This window comes from Haliaeetus albicilla, chromosome 2, assembly GCF_947461875.1.
Source record: "Haliaeetus albicilla chromosome 2, bHalAlb1.1, whole genome shotgun sequence".
Taxonomy (NCBI): domain Eukaryota; kingdom Metazoa; phylum Chordata; class Aves; order Accipitriformes; family Accipitridae; genus Haliaeetus; species Haliaeetus albicilla.
In genome coordinates this window covers 40,773,414-40,794,917 of record NC_091484.1, presented here as the reverse complement: position 1 = coordinate 40,794,917, position 21,504 = coordinate 40,773,414, and the positions used below count along the sequence as shown (strand labels likewise).

The 21,504-nt window shown below is 35.2% G+C and overlaps 1 protein-coding gene across 3 annotated transcripts in view; it reads right to left on the bottom strand.

Annotated features, from left to right (window-relative positions):
- Nucleotides 1-21,504, bottom strand: part of TBC1D5 (TBC1 domain family member 5) — a 328,348-nt gene that overhangs the window by 183,181 nt on the left and 123,663 nt on the right. For all 3 annotated transcript variants that reach the window (XM_069772151.1, XM_069772135.1, XM_069772143.1), the window contains one exon: nt 14,065-14,200. In XM_069772151.1, the coding sequence (XP_069628252.1) occupies nt 14,065-14,200 (136 nt within the window). The remainder of the gene's footprint in view (nt 1-14,064; nt 14,201-21,504) is intronic.

Sequence of the window (21,504 nt, the reverse complement as noted above, 5' to 3'; positions counted from 1 at the left end):
CCTGCCACTGGTCTAAGATCACTTTAGCATAATTACAGTGTGATGCAACATCACTAAGTGTGCATCGGTTGGAAAAGTTTTTATTGCCTAATAGCGGGGAACGGTAATAAAGTAGATGTACACCAGGCCACATGAAAATGGCAACCAATTGGTCTGTATTTGGCAAAGCAAAGTATAAATGTTTTACAAAGACAAAGTATGTTATATACTTTTCTAACAATACGGATGTAAATCTCTGCACAGCATAAACACTCGTGCTGATCAACATAAAGATACTGCTGTGATAGGTACTTTGAAGTTGTAGATAAGAGCTCAAGCTGTAAGATGCCAACAAAAATGGAAGTTTATAAAGAATCACTGCTAGACTCTTAAATGTAGTAGCACTTGTGGGACCTTCTGTAATATAAATAGTAATTACCTTCAATGCAGAATGTATTTGCAAAAATAAATATACCAGTGCACATACCAAAACTCACAACCCAGTTTCCTACTTAGGAAGCAAACTTTAAAATCTGTAAATTCTGAGTAAAATAGACCCCCAAATAATCTGCTCAACACCACCTAATATGCAGTGCCTAAATATGTATACATGTGCATGCACATACACAACTGCTCCACTATACATACACAAACACTACAATCTTAGTGTGAGGGCATCTACCCTGTAGACAATTCAATCAATCTCTCAAGTGACACCCACACGTGCCTGCACACACAAAAGCAGATGTGGCATTAAGATTTACAAAGTTATTGAAACTTTTAACAAGTAAAACGCATCTTTACTTAGCTACACCAGAATGAGGAATAAAGGGGTTTACATATGTTCCAATTCTAAACCTATCAATCAAACCCATGTTATTCCTTTGGGAGCTTATTTACATGCATATTTATCAGCCTCACATGCTAATTCCCTGCTGTTTTATGCCTGCGAGGCATGTTTATGAGTCATAATTGTTGATCTCATTTGATGTATTTCACTGAAGTAAGACATTATTCAGTTATGTGGCCTAATGTCAATGAATTACGATGACCTGATCTTCGAAATGCAACTTGCTCTTTAATTTTTATTAGAGCATAACTTATTCAGAAGAAGAAATACACTAAAATAGACGATTACATGCTTTTGTAGTCATTTTACTTAAACATCCTATTTTTGAAACACTCCTCCCCACCTCTAAGCAAAGTTTTAAAAGCGCAATTCGTAAACACCAAATGAAAAGAATTTTTGTCTGAAATTAGTACATATTTCTCAGAGTGGGACCTTTTATAGGTGTTTTTATTTTGTTTTAACCAGCCACAAGACAGGCCTTTGGAGCATTGACGTATGGTTTGTAAAAGGAAAAAACCAGACCCAATCCAAAGCCCTCAAATTGTGCTTTGCCCTAACTTCATCAAAACTGAAACCAGATACAGACTTGGGAGCAACCGGTAAATGAGAATTACTAAAGTAAGTTAGAAGTCCCAAAACTGACTCACCACCTTTGATGCAAAATGGTGTCAATTTATAAACAGAAAATTACTTGACGGTCAAAGTAAAGAGCTAAACAGGGGAATAATTACAAGGTGTACAAACTTCATTGTGGCAGCTTGGGTTGAGCCATCAATGGCCATCTATGTGGCAAGCCAGAAGGGGCACTAGGAGGTGGCTGAACATGGTACTTGTACAACTCTGCTCCTTTCGCAAAGACCCATGCTGGTCTTCCAATGTCTCAAATAATCTTTAAAGGTTTAAATTACCTTAAAAAAAATAGTCTGATTAATAACATTTCTCAATAATCATGCCCTTTTTCCTAAAGTGATTATAGCACGAAGGAATCATAAAGTAACTGCTTATTTTTATTCTCTTGCAGCAAAGACTTGGTATCGTTATAGTAAGCACCCACACTGTAGGATCCATAGTGTAAGTTGCTCCTTATGCTAAGGTAACAGAAGATTACCACTGTACATGTAATTTACTACATGACTTTCAGATGTCACCACTTCCTACCTTAACATTCAGTATTGTTTTAATGCAATCATGATAATTTTGTTATATATATCAAAAGCAACTATCAATTGACAATTGATTTCAGCTTCACAAAAATCAGAAGTATCTGACTTCTGTATTTGAGTTAAAAGACTGTCACAGTTAATACAATGTTCAACTTAAATTCATCTTTATGTATTAATAAAAAAAGCCCAAACCGCTTAGGTATGTTCAAAAGTTTCAAAGTTGCTGCTCTGAGCTACAGCTTTAGCAAGGAACAGAGTAATATGCAGAAAAATAAAACTGTCTTTAGCCAAGTAATGCAAATGCCAGATACCAAATGCAGGCTCATTTTTTCCACAGGAATCTCAAATTGAATCTGACAGATATGAGTAAGTGTCTTTGAAATCGCAGAAAACCTGCAAGTATCTTCCTAAATTTGTAATATCTAGAGGACTTGTAATATCATAAATATCATATTAATTCCAAGATGAAAAATCTGCAGCAGATTTTTTATGTCCAGAATTAAATCTGTGGTTTTCATTTATAGCTGCTTTTACAAAAAAAATTTCTTTTTTTCCTGCAAAAATTAAATATATGAGAAAGAGCCAAAGACCATTTAATACAGGCTTTATATGCTCTTTTTTAAAAGCACCAAGGAGCATTTAATACAGGGTTTACATGGTATTTTTCCAAATCAGAAGTTTGCTTCTGATAGAATTATGTTACAAACCAGCTTCTTAAAAAAAAAAAAAATCTTCACTTGAACAAGTAGTTATTCTAATGTGTAACTTTAGTTCATGCAAATGCCACAACTAAAACTGTCATGTGTTCATCATAAATATAAATTTATAAAACACATTAAATTTAATCCTGCAGAAAAATGTCAGTTTAATTCCAGAACTTTTAAACCAGAAGTTTTCACTAGTTATAGTCACAAGAGCCCCCAAAAGATCTAGAGTCTTCCACAGTATCAGCTCTGATTTACATCCCTTCTTTCTTTCAAATTCAAATAAGCAAAAGACACAAACTCATCTGCCAGGGTATTTTTTTTTTTTTTTTTTTTTTACAATAGCAACACTTTAATGCTACACTTTTTATAGCAATAAAATCTCAATCTTAGTGTAACCGATAATGTTGTGGCCACCTAGCTGTCATAATTCAGCATAGAGCTTTGTACACTTTTGCAGAGGAGTATTTTCTTTCGTACTTCAACAATGAACCAATATTCGGTCACAGAAGTTTGGAGGTGGCCCTGTGGCTCAATATGCTTCTCTCTTCCATTAAGATAACATCTGTTCTGGCCACCAGTCAGCAAATCAAATTTGATGACAATTCATCTGAGTGCAAAGTAGAAATGCCCACTAATGGACATATTTGTGTTCTGTTGCTCCACTCTTTAAATATTTCAAATGAAAAGTAAACATAACCAGCAATGGTATCTTCAAATATTTCGACTAACATATAGAAAATGTACCCTACTATAATGAAACTCAAACATTTTCCCATCATTGAAAACATACTTTCACACGTATTACACAAGAACTCCATCCCTTCAATTGCACTTAGTATTGAAACACTATACAGTTCATTTTTCCTAAGGTTAAATCATTGATTCCATTACAAATCCAATTTCTCAGAAGAAAAGAATTATCACCACTATAAAAGCTTTATCTGGATGAAGTTTGTGCCTTTTAACTTCTAGGAAGATCAAGAATAATGATTTGTAATTGGATATCAAAATTTTAGTGGAGAAATTTATCATACAGGGCTACTGCTAATATTTTGGTTACATGGTCCCAGTTGCACTAAACTGAATACAATTTGTTCAAAAATTTGAGTGCAGTCTTCCTGTCCCAGAGTTTATGTATTATTGTTCACCACTCCAGTATCCAAGCAGAAGCATTTAACTGCCAGCTGTTTGTACAGATTAAGATACTGAACAGAAGAAAATTAAAGCAGTTGTTTTGCTTTGTTTTTTAAAGTGGCTATTACAGTTTACTTACATTAAATCTGATTTTTAACCTTCCCACCTACTTTCCATGAAATGTCAAAGCGACAGGTATTCCATGTACCTCAACAGTAGCTGCAGGGTAAATATGAGGATATCACTGTATTCACTGATTTGCAAGGTACATCGAGCAATACATCAAGCCAGCTAATGCCCCCAGTACCTAATAACATAATGAAACAGTAAAAGCAGTATATAGTGCTTACTTCAAAAAAATCTAAGAAGTTTTAGTATTTTCCCTCTTCTTAACACAGGAGCTGGCAATGCTGAGATATAAAATAGTGAAATAAACAAGCACAAACAAAGCAACTTTGGTAACTACTTCATTAAGCTGGAGTAGCATTCCTTAAACTTGTGGCCAAATCGTGTTTTAACAGTAACACCCATTTATATCTGCACTGACCCAGCATTTACGAAAGTTTAGGAAATAGTTTAACATATTCAAAACATTTTAACTTCATTTGATTACTCATAATACTGAAAAAGTGACAATGATCTGCATCTTCTAAAATATTTTTCGTTTCCATTACCAAAAATACTTTTAGTTGAAGTTTCTCAGCTGACAAGTGCTTTTTTATTTTAAGTTTGTATATAAAACATTAAAAGGTTGTGTGTGTGTGTTCTGACATGTACCAAAGTTACTCTTTTTTTAGCGAATTAGCTACCCGCCTCACACAAATTAGCCGAAAGAAAGCAAGAGCTTAAAGATGGCATTGTCACCACAGCAGTGTTCTGGACCTTGAACAATCTGGGTCCACTTCCTGGCCCAGCTAGAGACTTCTTGTATGAACTAGGCATGTCATTTCACCTGCTTTACATTTCTTTTTGCATGAGAACCTATAGTCTAGTTATTCTTCCTATGGCAGTTATGAGAATTAATTTCATAGCTTCTTTGGTATATGACACCTTCTAATAGAATGAAGTAAGCACACAGACACAAACCAAACATCCAAAGTCCCGCTTCCCTTTTTAAACAGATCAAGACATGGAGCACAAACTGTGTTATAAGCTTGTGTGATTGTCACAAATAGTGAAAATAAATCTAATCTGCTATATCCTTTTGTGTCATTTGTACTGCAGTTGAAACATTATAGTCACATGATTACTGATGCAATGATCTAAACATCTGACATGATGAAAAAGCTGAACAGGGATACTTACGAATAATTAAAAGATATTCTAGATCTGACAGAAGTGTTCCATCTTGTCATAGAGTGTGTGTATATGTACATCCATATAAATCTCAAGCTTAAAATATTTAGTAACAAAACCTAGCAATAGTTCACTTATACAAAGCAAGATTTAAGCATAGGCTCACATACATGCATTTGAAACATGATGTTCCTTATCCAGCGTTGTTTAGACTTGGGTTAGTTTGCTATTTTGTTGACTGTGGAGAAAGACAAAAGCAGCAAGGCCACGCACATGTCTCCCACTCCCCCCATTTTAGCACTCAATTTTCTTTAGAGATAAAGGCATCCTTCCATTATCCTGTATATTTAGCCTTTTTTCAATTACTGTGTATCTTACAAGTAAAATGAAGACCAGGACTTCTAAAAGTCAGTTATATGCACTGCGTGGCCAAATCTTCTGACACCAAATGCTTGAAATCTGAGCACTCCAAAAATTGAGGAACTCCAGGTAACTAACTACAATCCAGTACCTTGGGCTAAATTACTGCTTCCCTTAGACAATAAGGGCACTCAGGCTTCTTACCTTTACAGTCAATTGGAACATAGCCATTAATTATAATAGGATCAGGATCAGGTCCCTGACTTTTTCCAACATCAAAGAAACATCTTTCACAGTAATTTTGCTATAAATAATTAAAGCTGATTAGTAATAATAAGGTACCTTAACCAAAAAGGTAAACAGTAGAGACATTTATTATCAAAGTAAGAAAAGAAAATTAAAATAACCTGCAACATTTTTGTATGTGCAATTCATCAGGAAATGTTGTACAAGAACAAAAACAAATGTTGGCTCATTCCAGAGGTTCTTTGTCATCATTAATGTATTCAGGTTTTCACAGCTGAATTGCTGTACTTTGAAAAGATTTTCATGAAAGGAAACTCAAATTCAACGTTTAAACAAAGCTGTCAGGTTACCAAGATTCATATTTGCTTGTATGTCCAGAAAATGTTTTCTCTTTTTTAAAAAAACCTCTAGGTTAGAAGTATTATTATTCCTTTGCTCTCGATTTGTAAACAACAGAAAATAAGCTTTTGTTAAGCAGCACATATTTATTTATTTATTTGCTATTACAAAGCTGAAACCAGCAGTTAGAAATATCTGTTCCAAAGCTGAGGTGAAACTACCTGGTATGGATATTTTACTTCATTACTAGTTCTGTTCCTCAAATTGATACAAATGGCCTCCTTCTGTTTCTGTCTGTCTGCTTGCCTGATCAGCGGAGCTAATTGTCAGAGCCAGGGAGATCTCCTATACCTAAACAGAAGATATGCAGTTTGTAACCTGCTTAATTTGCCTTATGTCCTGGATGGCCCTCAGTATGTTGTTCATTAAAGTATCAGCTGTTTCGGTTGTAGCAGTGGCAACCTAAGCATAGGCCTATTTTTCTTTGTTAAAAGGCCAGATTGTCAATAAATAATACACATCTTGCCAGATAATTTCTTACCACTTAAAATAAATATGACGGTACTTTATCTCTCACCTTCCACACCTCTTAGTTTTCCACGTCCAAAGAGGACAAGGACACGGGTACCCAAGGAGGCTAAAGAATAAGGCTTATTAGTCAATCGGAAGCCTAAAATTGAAGCTTTGCAGTATCACTTGGCACTTAAGTGAAAGTAGATTGAACCATTCCCTTTTTAAAATAAGGAATTCCAGATCTTTATAAATGTCCACATATATGAAAAACAGGAAAGATCCTGTCTGTGCTGACATATTTCTGTTATATAGAGCTATCAATTTCTAATACAATCAAATCTGTGGCAGTTAAACTCTTTCAAAATGTTTTAACATACATTTAATCTCAGATACAGAGGTCTGTAACATCAGCTAGCTGCACACAATTCACAGACTGCTTTGTAAATTACAACCTTCTGTGCGTCAGGACAGAAGTGAACTCAAACATCTAATTATTATCCTGTACCAATCATGCTGGCCTCAGCTAGAATTCTGATTTACTAGTTGTTTATTATACATATACAAGTACAATCAAACTTGTACGATTCAATTTTTTTTAAATTAAGAGAATCTGCCTTTTCTGTATGTAGGAGATATAGCCATTTAACATAATTTCATCATTGCCTGGAAACACTTAATATTTGAGGTGTTTATGGGTAGTAACCTTCATATTATATTTTTGTATCAAGTCTGAGTAAAATATTCAAAGAATGATTCCATTCTCATCGTTAGCTTCTGTATAACTTCTAATAATGAGCTAGTTTTAACATACTCTTAATTACATTTACAGAGGTTGTATTAAAAAAGATTATTCTGTTTTAATTTTGTTGTTCAGTAAGTTACTATAGTTAAAATGGAAATTTCTACTTGGCATTTGAAGCTCCTCTAAGTATGTAAAATTTGGTAAAAACCCCTTTCTTCTTCATTCAACTTGCATCATTTCCTTTTATACCATGTCTATTATACCACAGGTATAACAGGAAGCGAGATGACAACCAACTAGTTGAGCTTTAACCTGGATTTGGGAAAAGCTAGGAAAAGAAAAAGAAACGCTGAAATCAGTTTGTCCCAAAGTAGGGTCACAAGGAGTTATTAGAAGAATGACGTAAGGCTGACAAGCGATTTATGCCAGTATTCAGGCAGGGCTGTATCTGGAAAGAACTGGAAATTCCCAGCTGAGACAACTGAACCGAGGTAGTGTGCCAATGTCATTAGTGAGAATGGTCTTATTTTCATACACCGAATTAGAGTAGAAGTTTCAAAATTAACATTTTAGATTTCTTTTAGCTCAACAGACAAAAGGTATTCTTTAATATCTGCTTTATCAACCACTGAAGGCAATTTCCCTACATGGTGTTTGTGCCAGCTACCCACGCCATAGTATAACCTCCAAACTAGAATTGATGTAATGTGCCGCTCACGTGAAGGCACCAAAAAAACTGCAGCTACCAATTCTGGAGAGGAAAATCCAAATCTGGAAGCCAGTAACCCACAAGACTGTGTCAACTACTCACATTCGCTCCCACAGCTGAAGTCATTTAAAATACTCCTGCAGTTCCTAAATAACGAATTTGCAGCAAGGCGCCGAAACCAAAGGGCCCACAACTGGCAAATTTGTAAGGGCATGTCAACACCCGTACAAATACAAATACAGTCTTTAAAGCAAAAAATGTACTGTGTGCTGGCTATTTTCAACTAATTTTATACTAAATATATGTATTTTTAAACACACATAGTTTCTCCATTAACTGATCTCTTAATAACAACGTATTTCTAATACAGAAAAGAGAAGATAAAAGGAAGAGTTGTGGGGAAGGAGCTAGTGACAGGCTGAGTTAGCTCAAGACATACTGTGTTGCTCCAATAGCCTTTGTCACTACAGTCCTGTTGCTGCTCAATTAAAAGCAAGCTAAACAGTAGTTATTATTAATAAATGAATATTAAAACGCTTGTTATGTTAGCATATCGTGTTTGAAGATGTAAAAACCATTCTTGCTTTTATTCATCCAATATGAAGTGAACCAGACTGAAGACAGCTCTTTCTCCTCTGGCATACCTTGGAAAAGCCAAGCCCAGGAGGAGACCAGCAGCAACGAGGACCAGTAGCAACAACGGTGCTGGTGGGGCACACTGAAGCTTTCTGCCTGAAGCGTAAAACTCGCCAGTGAAGGACACTGGGCATTCTCAGGGCCTGGTGCAAACCATAGCATGAAATCCCAAAGGCGTTAAAAACAATCACAACCCTCAGCACCTTCTGTTCCAATATAATGCAAAGAGGTTCACTGCTCCAATCTTGTCTTTTTAATGAAAACACACAGTAGCATGCATATTTAAAAGGACTCTTAAAAACACAATACTATACTTCATGTACATGTCCCTTCCTGGAGAGAAGATGAAACAATACACATTACATGACACGCATGATGTCATACAATACAATATCAAAAAACATCTGATAAGAAAGTAGTAAGGCTTCAAGAACTCACTATATCTGCAGTCTCAATTGCTTTTACCTAGGAGCGTACTTCTCACACAGAGAGGTCCAGACCTCTGTGGTTGTTTCTTTTAAATGTAATTGTGGAAGTGATCTCTAAACACAGAGACAGATAAACACCACACAGGGCAATCTGCATTAGCATTGTCTCCCTGATTGAAGGGGGTCATAAGCGCAAAAAACCCCAACTCATAACACGGAAGAGCTACTGACTGATTAGGAGATAATACGATTTTCTGACAGCAAAAATTCACTTAACCCTGGAACAAATGTGAAAGGACGTACCCAAGATCAACACAGTCCCATGTGAATAACACTTAAGATTTGGGAAATTATTTGATAGCACTTGGGTCCTGTTAGGTCCAGAGAAGGTGGCATTTACTTTATTAATTAATTCCCCTGTTTACTACATGTTTTCTATGTAACACTGATATAAGCCAGGTATCTCAAACTCCATGTAAGGTATAGTTCTACATGGTAACACTTTCTAGTGATCAGAGTTATGAGGTTAACACTGGAACAGCAAAATTCTCCAAAGATGAGCAATGGAAACACACAGAATATGGTCAAAATAGAAATATGAATGTTCTCTTACCACCCCTTGTATTTTTTCATGGCAGCCTTAAGAATCAGGAGGGATGCAATGGTAAGTAAGTATGAGGTGGGCAACTGATCTATCTTAACTCAATTAATTTCAGTCACACACTCCAGTAGTTATCTTTGTCCTTTGAGCTATATCAGCCTTCTCTGTCCTCACCACCAACTATAGCCTTTAGACATGAAATATACACCCCCAAACTCCAAATCCAAAACACTCAGACACATTAAAGGTTTCCCCTTTTCTTCTATTAAGAACAAAGAACACATTACATTTTTCTATGTGAAGTGTGCTATTAAGTAATGGCTTGTACACTAATTAAAGCAAATGTAATTGTGAGAACACACTGACATTGTTAAAGTAAATTACCCAATTCGTTAATAGTTTCATTTCGAGTGACCTTAATTGTATTAATTGTGATATTGAGCAAATTAAATTGAAGAGTATTAAATGCATTGTTCCAGTGTGTCCTTAGAGGATCAACTTTCTCATTACATCAATGAAATGGGAATACTACCTACTATGCTCTTCAAAACTTGTGTCACAATGTGGTGAACACTGAAACTTAGAGTAAAAATTTACAGCAGCTCAGAAACAGTTAACCTAGTTATCCCGTTTCAATTAAATATAAACCTCAACCATTTGGAAATGAACAAAATAGTTTGTCAGATGCAATATGCAGGGAGAAGGTAGAAGAGCAAAGTTTCTGAAATTTCTCTTCATATATTCAGGGTTTATAAAGTCTCTGCTGGAGACAAAAAAAGGTAAGATTTATCAGTTTCTCTGATAAAGTTCCCTGTTTCAGGGGGAATAGTTCAAAAATATTGTTAGAATAAAATGAAGAATATCATGAAGATTCTTAGAACAGAAAATGTAGCAAGATACCATCAACTTACTATAGTCAAAAGCAAACACAACAATGCACATATACATACATGCATATAAAGTAAAATACAACCAGATTCAAAAGGTAAAATCCAAAATTAAAATTTCTTAAAAGAACTCAAATCTTCGATTTGAAGTATCAGATTGCAAAAGTGAGAATCCCTGCCACAAATTTCTTACCAACTATTAAAAATGTTATTTATAAAAGCATATATGAGTGCATATATGCAATGCACATTTTTCTATCTTGAAAAAAAAATCAGACACAAGGAAAATAACACAGGCCAAATCAACCATTAGAAAAAGACTGAAATACTATCTTATCTGTTTTTTTGGAATATTTTAAAGGGATAGAAAAAAGATTTTGACTGTCTGATAGTTAACAGCCTATCCTAAATTTTTTAAACTTGCAAACAAGCACATTCTCATGGCTCATCATAACTCAAGATTCAAAGTTCCTCAGTTACACAAAATTTGGAGTGCTGTGAACACCCAGATCTTTCTCCAAATGACACTCACCTCATCTGTAATGCTCTACTTTTATTTGTTCAGCTAGGTAATTGTCTCCTGCCTAGCACTTGCAACTTTAATCCTTGCAGCTGTTCCTGGTGAACCATGTCTTATTCTTCTCAGGCCACTTCTCCAAAATCTCAAGAATACTTTGAACTGTATGTCTGCCCCTGTTGTGCTAACAACCCTGTCCCAGATAAACCACGTTTGCTCTCTATACCTTCACAGAGATTTTAATAAAAGCACTGAGTACTACTAGATTCAATTAACATACTTCTGGAATCCCATCCAGTATATCCTTCCAAGCGACAGCGAATGAACAGAAAGTAGTCTATGCATGCAGTTTTCCAACCAGCTATACTTAACAGTATAACCCATGTATTTCTGAGATTTCTTTCATATTATGAAAATGCCTTGTGGGAGAATTTCAAAACTCCAACTGGACATGACATCTCCTGGTTCTCCATCAAGTTTTGGTATCAGTTGCACATACTAAAAATACAATACTTCATGTAGATTAACAAATCTGTCTAGCTCTATGATTTAGTATTTTTTTTCACCATCCTTATCAGTGATGTGCTTTATTTTTATTACTTCATCTCGGTGAAGACTTCTATCACTTTGTCTCCAAGGTAATACTTTAAGCATTCAGCACAGCTTCAAAAAACAATTCAGATGTCCTGATATTCTACAGTATCGCACAGAACATCCGACTGATGGACCACCTCTCCTCCATATTTCTATGATACAGGATACAGAAGACTTGAAGATAAAAGATTTTCACCAAGTTGATTCTGTATCATGCCTGAAACTTGAGGCAGAGTTGAAAAACCTTGTCTTGAAGTACTTTTGTGAAGACAATGATGGACAGACTGCATGGACAGGAACGACTGTATACTTTGATGCACAACGACCTAACACCATCTAAACATTTAAAATGATATATTAAAACTTCACAGACTTATGTTGGATATATAAAGTTTCAAATTAAAATGCAGTATGTGTTTCACAGTAAAAAAAAAAACCAACATGAAGATGAAATGGATGCTTTATATAAAATATTTACATAGATAGAACATAAAAAATGTACCATAGTTGGTAACCTTTATGACTTGGGGAACCATGTATTTACATATCTTTATCTTCGCATGTGCGTATGTATGTGTTGTGTATATATTTTTAACAGTTGACAGCTGTTTTAGAGCATACAGAGATGCCAAGCTGAATGAGGGTCTTGATTACTTCAAGATTAGCTATCTAAAGTTTCTATTCATTTTAAGTGTTGTTAGTGCGAAGAGTCATTAGTCACTTCCTTGTCTCATAGAACATCAGCATACATTTACATTGTTAATGAACATTTGGGGTAAATGAATTAATGGCACTTTTAAACATCAATTCAATACTAATAACTTTGTATGTCATAGAAATGTTAAGGTTGGGATAAAAATGAGAAACCTTTTCAGTTAAGGTAACTAATCGCTTCTGGGCACAATAAAGGGTAAAATTAATTTACAGTGTTTTTTTAAGAGGGTAAAAATCTTGGTTTTTCTTGAAACAGAGTTGAGAGAATTACCAGTGGTTTTTTAAGGAAAAAACCCAGAAGAAATGCTTATCTTTTTCTTGATTGGGGTAGACTAGAAGCAAGCTATATTTCCTCTGAAAAATGATTATTTTAGGTTATTGCAAAAGATTATTTTCAAGTTTCTAAAAATATGTAGAAAAAAGCATTTAGTTTATCAAACTAAAATGACTCCATATCGTTAACACGTCAAATATAATAGAAGAGTAACACTGACCTAGAAAAGCTATTTCATTTAATCGTCAGGTTTTAAAATACTTCCCCCTAGATGTTCATTCTCATTTTCTAACATTGAAAAAGCTTTATAAGCCAATGAAGAAAAAATGAAAAAAAATTAGCTCAAAGGGACAATGAAGTTTTACCAATATATTTTAAAGCAAAACATCAGCTTCTTACAAACTGAAGTAATAAACCTGACTAAGCAAAACTTGACATAGCTTTTTTAATAAGCACTAGTAAACAGAAGATTTATAGACAGATACACCCACACAGAGTAGTTGATCTGGGTGAGGGACTTAGGAAATGTGACAAAGTTGTTTCAACTCTGTAATTTAAAATAAATTTTTTATTTTGCCCTCCTGGTACATGTGTTCAATGACTGGAAAATTACAGGTAGTTAAGGTGCCACTGTGTATAACTGAGTACTTGAGGAATGTTTTCATGACAAGGACGAGCTTTCTCGTTAAGCTTATCACTTTCTTCAAACCAACTATACTGTCACTACTAGCAAATAAGTAGAAAAGACAAGCAACACAGACATGCATTGCATTATGCAAGCAGTTTGTTCTCACTGTTCATTAGAGTCTTCCAAATACTGCATTTAATTAATTTACTTTCAGTTCCATAGCAATTTCTGCCTTTAAAGCCTGTTCATTCTATCTCAACTTCCAGGTTTTTTTACCACATACGAATATAAGTGCTAAGTCAAACAAACAAACAAACAAGGAAATCAGCCTTTTTATTTGCACAATCTCATCCACTGAACTTTATTGCAGAATTAAAAAAAAAAAAAGGAAAACAGAAAAATCCCTAAAACCAAAGCACTGTAAGAGCTCATGCTTGAGAAAGTAACATAAAGCCACACTGCATTTCAATATTCTTATGCTGAAGTCAGTGTTTGGTTTATGATTAAAAAAGGATGACAGCGCATTAAACATTTGGCTAATGTTTCTGTCTGTAATTGAAAGTTGACTTTTCGTGGTTTTCATTAGTGTCAGAGTGTTCTACACATACTCTGTGAAATGTTCTTTAAGTTGCCCTGTTCAACTTCATTGAAAGAACTAAATGAATTACGACAGGTACAGTTATCATGACGCACTTATATAAGGTTTCTAGGTATAAAGTCAAAAAAGTACAGAAATACAAAACTCACCTTCCCCTGGCTTGTGCAAATAACTCTGCAAGGGATCAATGCCTATTTCTTGTTCCTCTGATTGCAAAGGGTGACTGGTTTCAGACACAGAATGATACATATTGGCAATAGTAAATTCCAACTGAAGGGTATTTATCTGGAGGGAAAAAAACAGAGAAACAAACACTTTAATGTTTCTTTAGCTATTTTTCAATCACACAAGTCAATAGCAAAAATGCTTAAAACCTTTCCTTATTTTCCAGGCATTACATCACCATTAGATGCCTAATAGCAAAACAACAGTGTTTTGATTCAAATGTTTTATTATTTGGAGTCCAAAAGAATTGTTGTAGCACCTCCAACCGTCACACTGCAAATAAAAGTCCAAGTGTGGTTTTGCCAGACTGTAAAGTGGGGCAGGAGCCTTTTTTCTTCCTTTTTCTAGGTTCCCCAAATCATCTTTTAGTCTGATTCCAGGGAGAACTGATACTAGTCCTTGGGGAATGACGAAGGTTATAGAGCAAAGCTGAGGTGAGACCCATCATCACTCTTATGCACTCAGGACCTGTTATCATAGAAAAACTTCCTTTTAACTACTACTTTGTCAGAAATCATAGGACAAGTACAAGAGAGCAGAGAGAGGGACGCAAACACATACAAAAAGAGAGAATAAGACAAAACTGACTGGTATGATGGCTGAATTCAGTTTTATCAAGATTTATATTAGCTTTCTAGAAAGATGATGTTTAAGAAGCGTTTGAAGAAACGTAATCAGCTAGCTAGTGAATATTTACAAAGAAGTTCTTCCAAAAACGAAGGGCAAAAGGGGAGAAAGCACAGAACTGAAAACCCAGGAAGCAGGTGACGCCGGTTCATCATCACAAGCTGCTGAATGGCATTCAAATCACGATCACGTAAGTGAACAAGAACTATGTTTGAAGTTCATGTGAGGAGTGTTGGAAGCTAATATTTGTTGCGATGAATAAGAGGATGCCAGTAAAAGGGTGAAAAGCAGATGGCGTTATGGTCAGAGCAGTAAGAAGGAAAAACGACCTTTCCAGTGCATTAACAGCAGAAGAGTACATTTGTCAAGACTGCATTTTGGTCACTGTACAGCAATTTATTAACAGCTTGAAAGAGATGTAGCTAACTTGCAGCACAAAAGAACTATGCCAGCCAAATAGGTTTGATTTGCCCAAGCACACTAAGTAGCTACCTATGACTGCCATCTGAATTTTAAATATCACTTACTGTAACTGCTTAGTTTACAAGTATCTTAACTGTTTAACTCCAAGAAAATTATATTTAAAAAGAAATATACAAACACAAATTGGTATAGAACAGAACAGAATAGAATAGAAGGCACCTACACTTTCAGGATTGGTATATTATCAATTCAGAAATCACTAATTATGCTGTTCCTTTGGTTCTTACAAGGCATGGCATTGACCATATATGTTTATACCTTCAGTTTACTGTCAATAAATGAAAAGGGACTAGGATTCTGAAGACCCTTCTAGTTTTCTATACTATCCATCTGCTTCATTTTCCTACTAAGTTATGTGAAAAAAAAAAATACTAAATAATAAACAAAGCTAGTTGCACCACTGTTAGGCATCTCCTTCAAACCAATGCACCCAGACTGTTTCCGAAAGGATGCTCTCTCAGCGGTATTCTCTGAGGGTTTTGTTCTTTATTTGTCCCAGCACCTGTGTTAGTGTGGTGCTGATATGATCGCGCCATCATCTCTCACTGCTTTTTAACAAGAGGAGAACATCTGAAGCTCTTGGAAACAAGCAGCCAGGAACTGAGGGAAGTTAGGACTGCCCACTTTTGCAGTGGCACACTTTTATGTCAAATTATTACGATCTTATAATCATATGATAAAACACCTCTAAAATACAGAATTACCTTGAACAACTCTTTGTACTAGCTCAACAAAATGTATTATGATTGCAAATAGACATCATGTGTTTCCTATGTAATTTATAAATCATAACCATGAAAAACGTGCAAATGGTAACTTGGAGAAAAACATATATAAACTTGCTAGCCACTTAAATAACATTTCAGTGTTTACCTGCAGTCTTATGGTTACATAACATAGAGAAGTGTTCATAACTACCTGATATCTTAGATAAATAAATGAGAAACCTGAAAGAATTTACTTTAAAAAAAAACAAAACCAAAAACCAGCAACTTTGCTGAAAGAGATTTTTATAATTTTCTCCTGCTGGAATTTAGTTGCTGCTCTGGTTCTCTTTGCTATATTGTCTTAATCACCTTTCGACTCATCTGTTGATGTTGCCTTCACAAAAATTACAAGCTTATTTTGAACTGTGCTGCCAGAATTTAACATTTTATTTTTATGGTCCTTCAGACATTGCTACACGATCTGACCAAGGTACAATCCCAAGTGCCTTTCAAACTGAGAACCAGGCACAAAATGACCTCACCAGCCTTTGTAGTTTTAGCAGCCACCACTTAGTTAAGCCACAGTATGCTTCAGACTTACATTGTCTTACATCCATAACACTGTATGAAATCAGCTCTAGTAAGTTTGTTCTTCTATATTCTTCTGTTCTGTATCCACCTTCTCTTTTTTAAATACTCCCTAAATGCCATGCCTTTACAACATATAAGAGCTATAATTTACTTTACAGACGGTTAGAGCAGTTTTAAACAGCTGAACAGATTTACTTTTGATACTTGCACAGTGATTTAATCAGTTACTTGTGTTTGTTTACAGATACATTTGATTAGTGTTAAAAAAAAATCACTACCTATTAGTCTTGTCACTCCTTAGTCCAAGCAATTTTCTTTACAGTTTTATACTTAAGTTCTTTTCAGCTCTTCTAACAAAGAGCAAAGAGAACTATTAAACAATTATGATTACACTTGGGATCTTACTCTGAGACAGATTAATTCTTTACAGGTTTGTGGTTGATTTGTAATGGCCTACTAACATTGTTCATAATAAATAAGATGCAATTTAAAAACATTCTCAATGTGAAACAATAAAAATGTAATAAAAATCTGAAGTTCAATTATTAGATTACAAGACTCGATACTGGCTATCTTGTTAAACCCTAACAACAGCTCAGTCAAAGCTAGAAGTGACTCTTTTATCTATTCCTTTTTTTTTTGTTTTCCTCCAAAGATGAAGGGCTAAAAAACCCAAAGACCAAGCACCCCTCCCAGAACTGGGAGTTCAACTATTCTTTAATACACATGAAAAAATAATTAAGGCTGCATATGAAACATTTATCTAGTTAGGGTAATGAAAAGAGACACTAATCCACCCATGAGCCCAAGGAAAAGACAGGCATATAAACTCCTTAAGTACGCGAGCACGGAGAGCCCTCACGCGCCAGCAAGGACAGCATCACAGGTCTGCTCCTCACCGACCAGCGCACACGCATGGAATGAATCCAGTCTGCTTTCCAGTGAAGGCAGCTTGTCAGTATGCCTGTGACCTGCCAGCCCAGTTACTCAATGGAGACCAAAAATCCCTCGAAAAATAGGCTTATGGGCTCCAACACAGAACTCCACTGGACTCTGTAGAGATACTTGCTTATAGCCCATCATCCTCTCTCCCCATGACCTCCTCCATATTCCATAGGTGATAAAATACCAACCTGTTTCCGTTAGGAAAAACTTAACTGATGTTTAATAACATGTACCTTACTAACAACCTCCTTCAGCACGGCAGGGGTCAACTACTCGTTGTATTAAATAGTCTGATTTAACATAGCCATTCTAATTCAGAGAACTTTTCTTGTTCTCCCCGAGTACTTAGCTTTGAAGTCAGCTGCTTCTTTTTAGACATAAGGAGGTTTGCGCACCTGAGAGTTTACAAATTTTTGCCTTCCGTATTAGCTGCTCTAACACTAACACATGACGTTATTTCTACCACATCTTGCCATAAATTAGTCTGTCTTACACAGTCATGCCTTCATCAGCATTGCCATTCTTCCTGTATACAAACCTGTGAGTTTGGAATGCTTAAAAAAATAACATTTAAAACATTCACAATGAAACGTACTTCTTCACCAGACTGTCAGTGGCAACAGCCTCAATTCAGCCATGCTTCATCTGCCATTAATATACATAAGTCATATCTATCTAGCTAGAAATACAAGGCAAAGATAAAAGTCTAAGTGTGATATGCTTCTATCATTAGCTGAACTGCCAATGAAGCACCAGTTACATCCAGACTGGAGACGGGCAAAACATGGCAAAACGTGTTACACAAACATAGGAGTACACCACTATAACCAGAACTGTACAAAAAAGCAGAGTCATCTGTAATAAGATTGTAATAAATACTCATATAATAAACTGATTATAATGAATGTTCAGTTAGAAGATGAAATATTCAAAATAAAACCAAACTTTCGGGAGTTCTTTAGCAGTGAGACTATTCACTACCACGTGAGCAAGTGGCAAGACTACCCCAATCTCAAAAATTTTGATAAATTTAAAATCAGTATTTCATAAAAAAAACATAGCACAGTTGAACAGAATACTGTACCCTATTTCAAGTCATAAGACATTCATTTACCTTTTAACTTGCAACAGATACTGAATACAAATATTCAGTTTTCAGAGGAGCAGTTTATGGATAGCAAGCATTGTTTCAAAAAGTTACTAAATTATTTCAATTAAAAAACCCCTAAAAACATGTCATCTAAAATGTTTCTCTTAATCATCAGTGTTTATACAGACTTTTAAAAATTATTTATTCAAATTACAAAACACGCCAAAACATATCAAAATTAATGTTTAAGATATGAAGAGCATTCATATTGTTTGGGCAAAATTAGAAAATATAATCAGTCTCACAAAGGATATTTTGAAAATGTAACTCAGTTGGTAAAAAAGAATTAGGCAATTCTGAGCTTTTAAAACATGCATTTCCCCTCTCTTCCCGTCCCCCCGGTGGTGAAATGAAAGGAGAGGAATTGCAGGCTTGAGGAGGCACTTAGGAGCAGGGCAGAAGAACTGCACAAATTGCAGCACTTGCCCCACTCTTGCTCTCTGAGAGCCTCTTACCCCCAAACAATGGAGCAAAAAAGCAAAACATCTTATGCTTAAAGAAAGGAAAAAGAGAACCCACTAACACTGAGGAAGAAACTGAACAATGCTGTTTAATCTTGGATATGCTAAAAATAAAAATCAGTTTATATCAGTACCAGAAAGCTACCGGAATATGACATTTCTGAAAACTACCGAAGCATACCAAAGTATTTAAATAATACTTTGCATTCATTCTATTAGACTGTATCAACCACCTTCTCCAAATTATCTTTGGGCCTTTATTTCATGCCATATAGCAAAGTTTACCATTTTAATTACTTAAATTGATGGCAAGTAGAGGAAATACTTCTTTAGCTAAGTGATAAATTAGCTGCCCTGTGAAGTCAAATTGATTAAAACGACCTGACTAAAAGCAAATGTCTGAGTGGTAATGGTCTTATGCATGTTTTGTTAAGTTTGACAGCATCATGTTATGAGGGTTCACAGTTCTGCCCCTCATTTACAGCTTATGAAGTAATCAAGCATTTTAGCACACAGAAGTGAGGATTCTCCAGAATGTAAAAACATTTTAAAGTAGGTAAGGAATTAAGTATTAGGAGAATAAACATGCATTGTGTTTATTTAAAGCCATGAACTACAGATGACTTGCAAATAATCTAGAAACAGCTCCAGACCCTGGGTTGTCTTTTCACTGGCCAAATCCCCTGGGCCTTAAATTATTCCTCATAAAGTAGGAAAGAAAGGAAAAAAAAAAAAAAAGTCATGCTTTCTCTGAATAGAGGGCTGAGCAGGAGACAGTCCTGAGCATGAACTCTGGAAAATGAGGACTATTTGGTATGTTTCAAGTTGGATACTTTTTACTAAGACAATCATTAATAGGCATTTTTGAAAATTTTGTTCCAACCTGTAATATTCACTGCTTTATTCTTTGCTCTGGGAGTGATTTTTACCCAGACCACATGGACCACCTATCTCATAGCACTGAGCTCTTCTGCTCTCCATCACTTGAGCCCTTTACTACCACCACCTCCATTAAAATACAGAAGATACTAGTTCAAGTGCCTCCAAAAAAAAAACCAAAAAACCTGCTAAGGTTTCTACTTGGCCACTTCCACAGGTTGCCACCACCCACTGAAGAAAAATGCCTTAGGAGGAACACTAACTCAGAAAAAAAGTGCACAATTTGACAAACTTTGGACAGCATAAAGCAAGTCTGTTTTCTTTTATAAAATGTATCAGATTATGTATCATTAAAGTAGAATGATGCAAACATAAAAATGGACTGACATGGTAGAGCAGATTAACATCAGCTGGGGTCCCAAACAAAACAAACAAGATCATGCCACTGACGGACAGGTTAACAGCCAGTGAGCCTACTGATCATGAAATGCAATTAATTTTGTCCCATTTAATAACATTTCCTGCATTTTAACTTCTGCCTGTCTGATCTTTAATACAAAAACAGACTTACATTGGACTTTAAATAAGTTAATTAAGTATTAAAATCAATCATGTGAAAGTCTTAATATTTAATATTGTTAGATTGTATATCAAAGTGGTTTTATTATTTATTTACTCCAAACCTTTCCAGAATACTTCATGTGGCAACAGGGGGTCTGTATCTCACAAGATAAATGCATTTACAATGCCAAATAAATTATATATAAAAGCATTTGTCTTAATACATGTCATTCAATATTAAATATCACCCATTGGTACCACCCTGAAACCCTAATCCATTTTTACCAACTGCACATTTGTATTATTCAAATGTTGTCTATTAAATAGTTGTCTCAAGAGCCACAGTAAAGGAATACATACCTAAGAACAATTATCATAGGAGCTTTAAAGCACTGTCTACAGATTTAACCCTACAACTTTCATGTCTTACCAGTACTTAAACATGCAAAGTATAAATTCAGTAGTGAATTAAAATGTCAGGGATAAGAAACAACACAAACAGCCTGGGACCATGACAATGTATTCTCTTGATAATTCACATGATAGTTAAAAACTTTTTTATGCTAGAAGTTAAAAAAGAAAAAAAAACCCACAAAACTTTATAAGTAAACACTTTATATTCTGTTAATTTGGAAGATAGGAAATCTTCCACACATTTGTTACAAGCAGGGAACAAGTTTATGCAGTTGCTAGCTTACAGTTTTCTTGAGGTTACACAATTCTGCAAGGAATAGTAGTTTGACTAAGGGAGAAAAACTTAAATAAAGCAGAGAGGATTGAAATCCTTACGTAATGTTGACCACTATATTTAATACCTACAGCCCCCTACCAACCTTGGCAACAATGTTTCCCAAGGTCTAATGCTATGAATAGTGACAATTGACACTTATGGTGAAACAACTTCTCTCTTCTGCTTTGAAAATGGTGACAACAAAAGTATAAACAGCATCAATCATTACC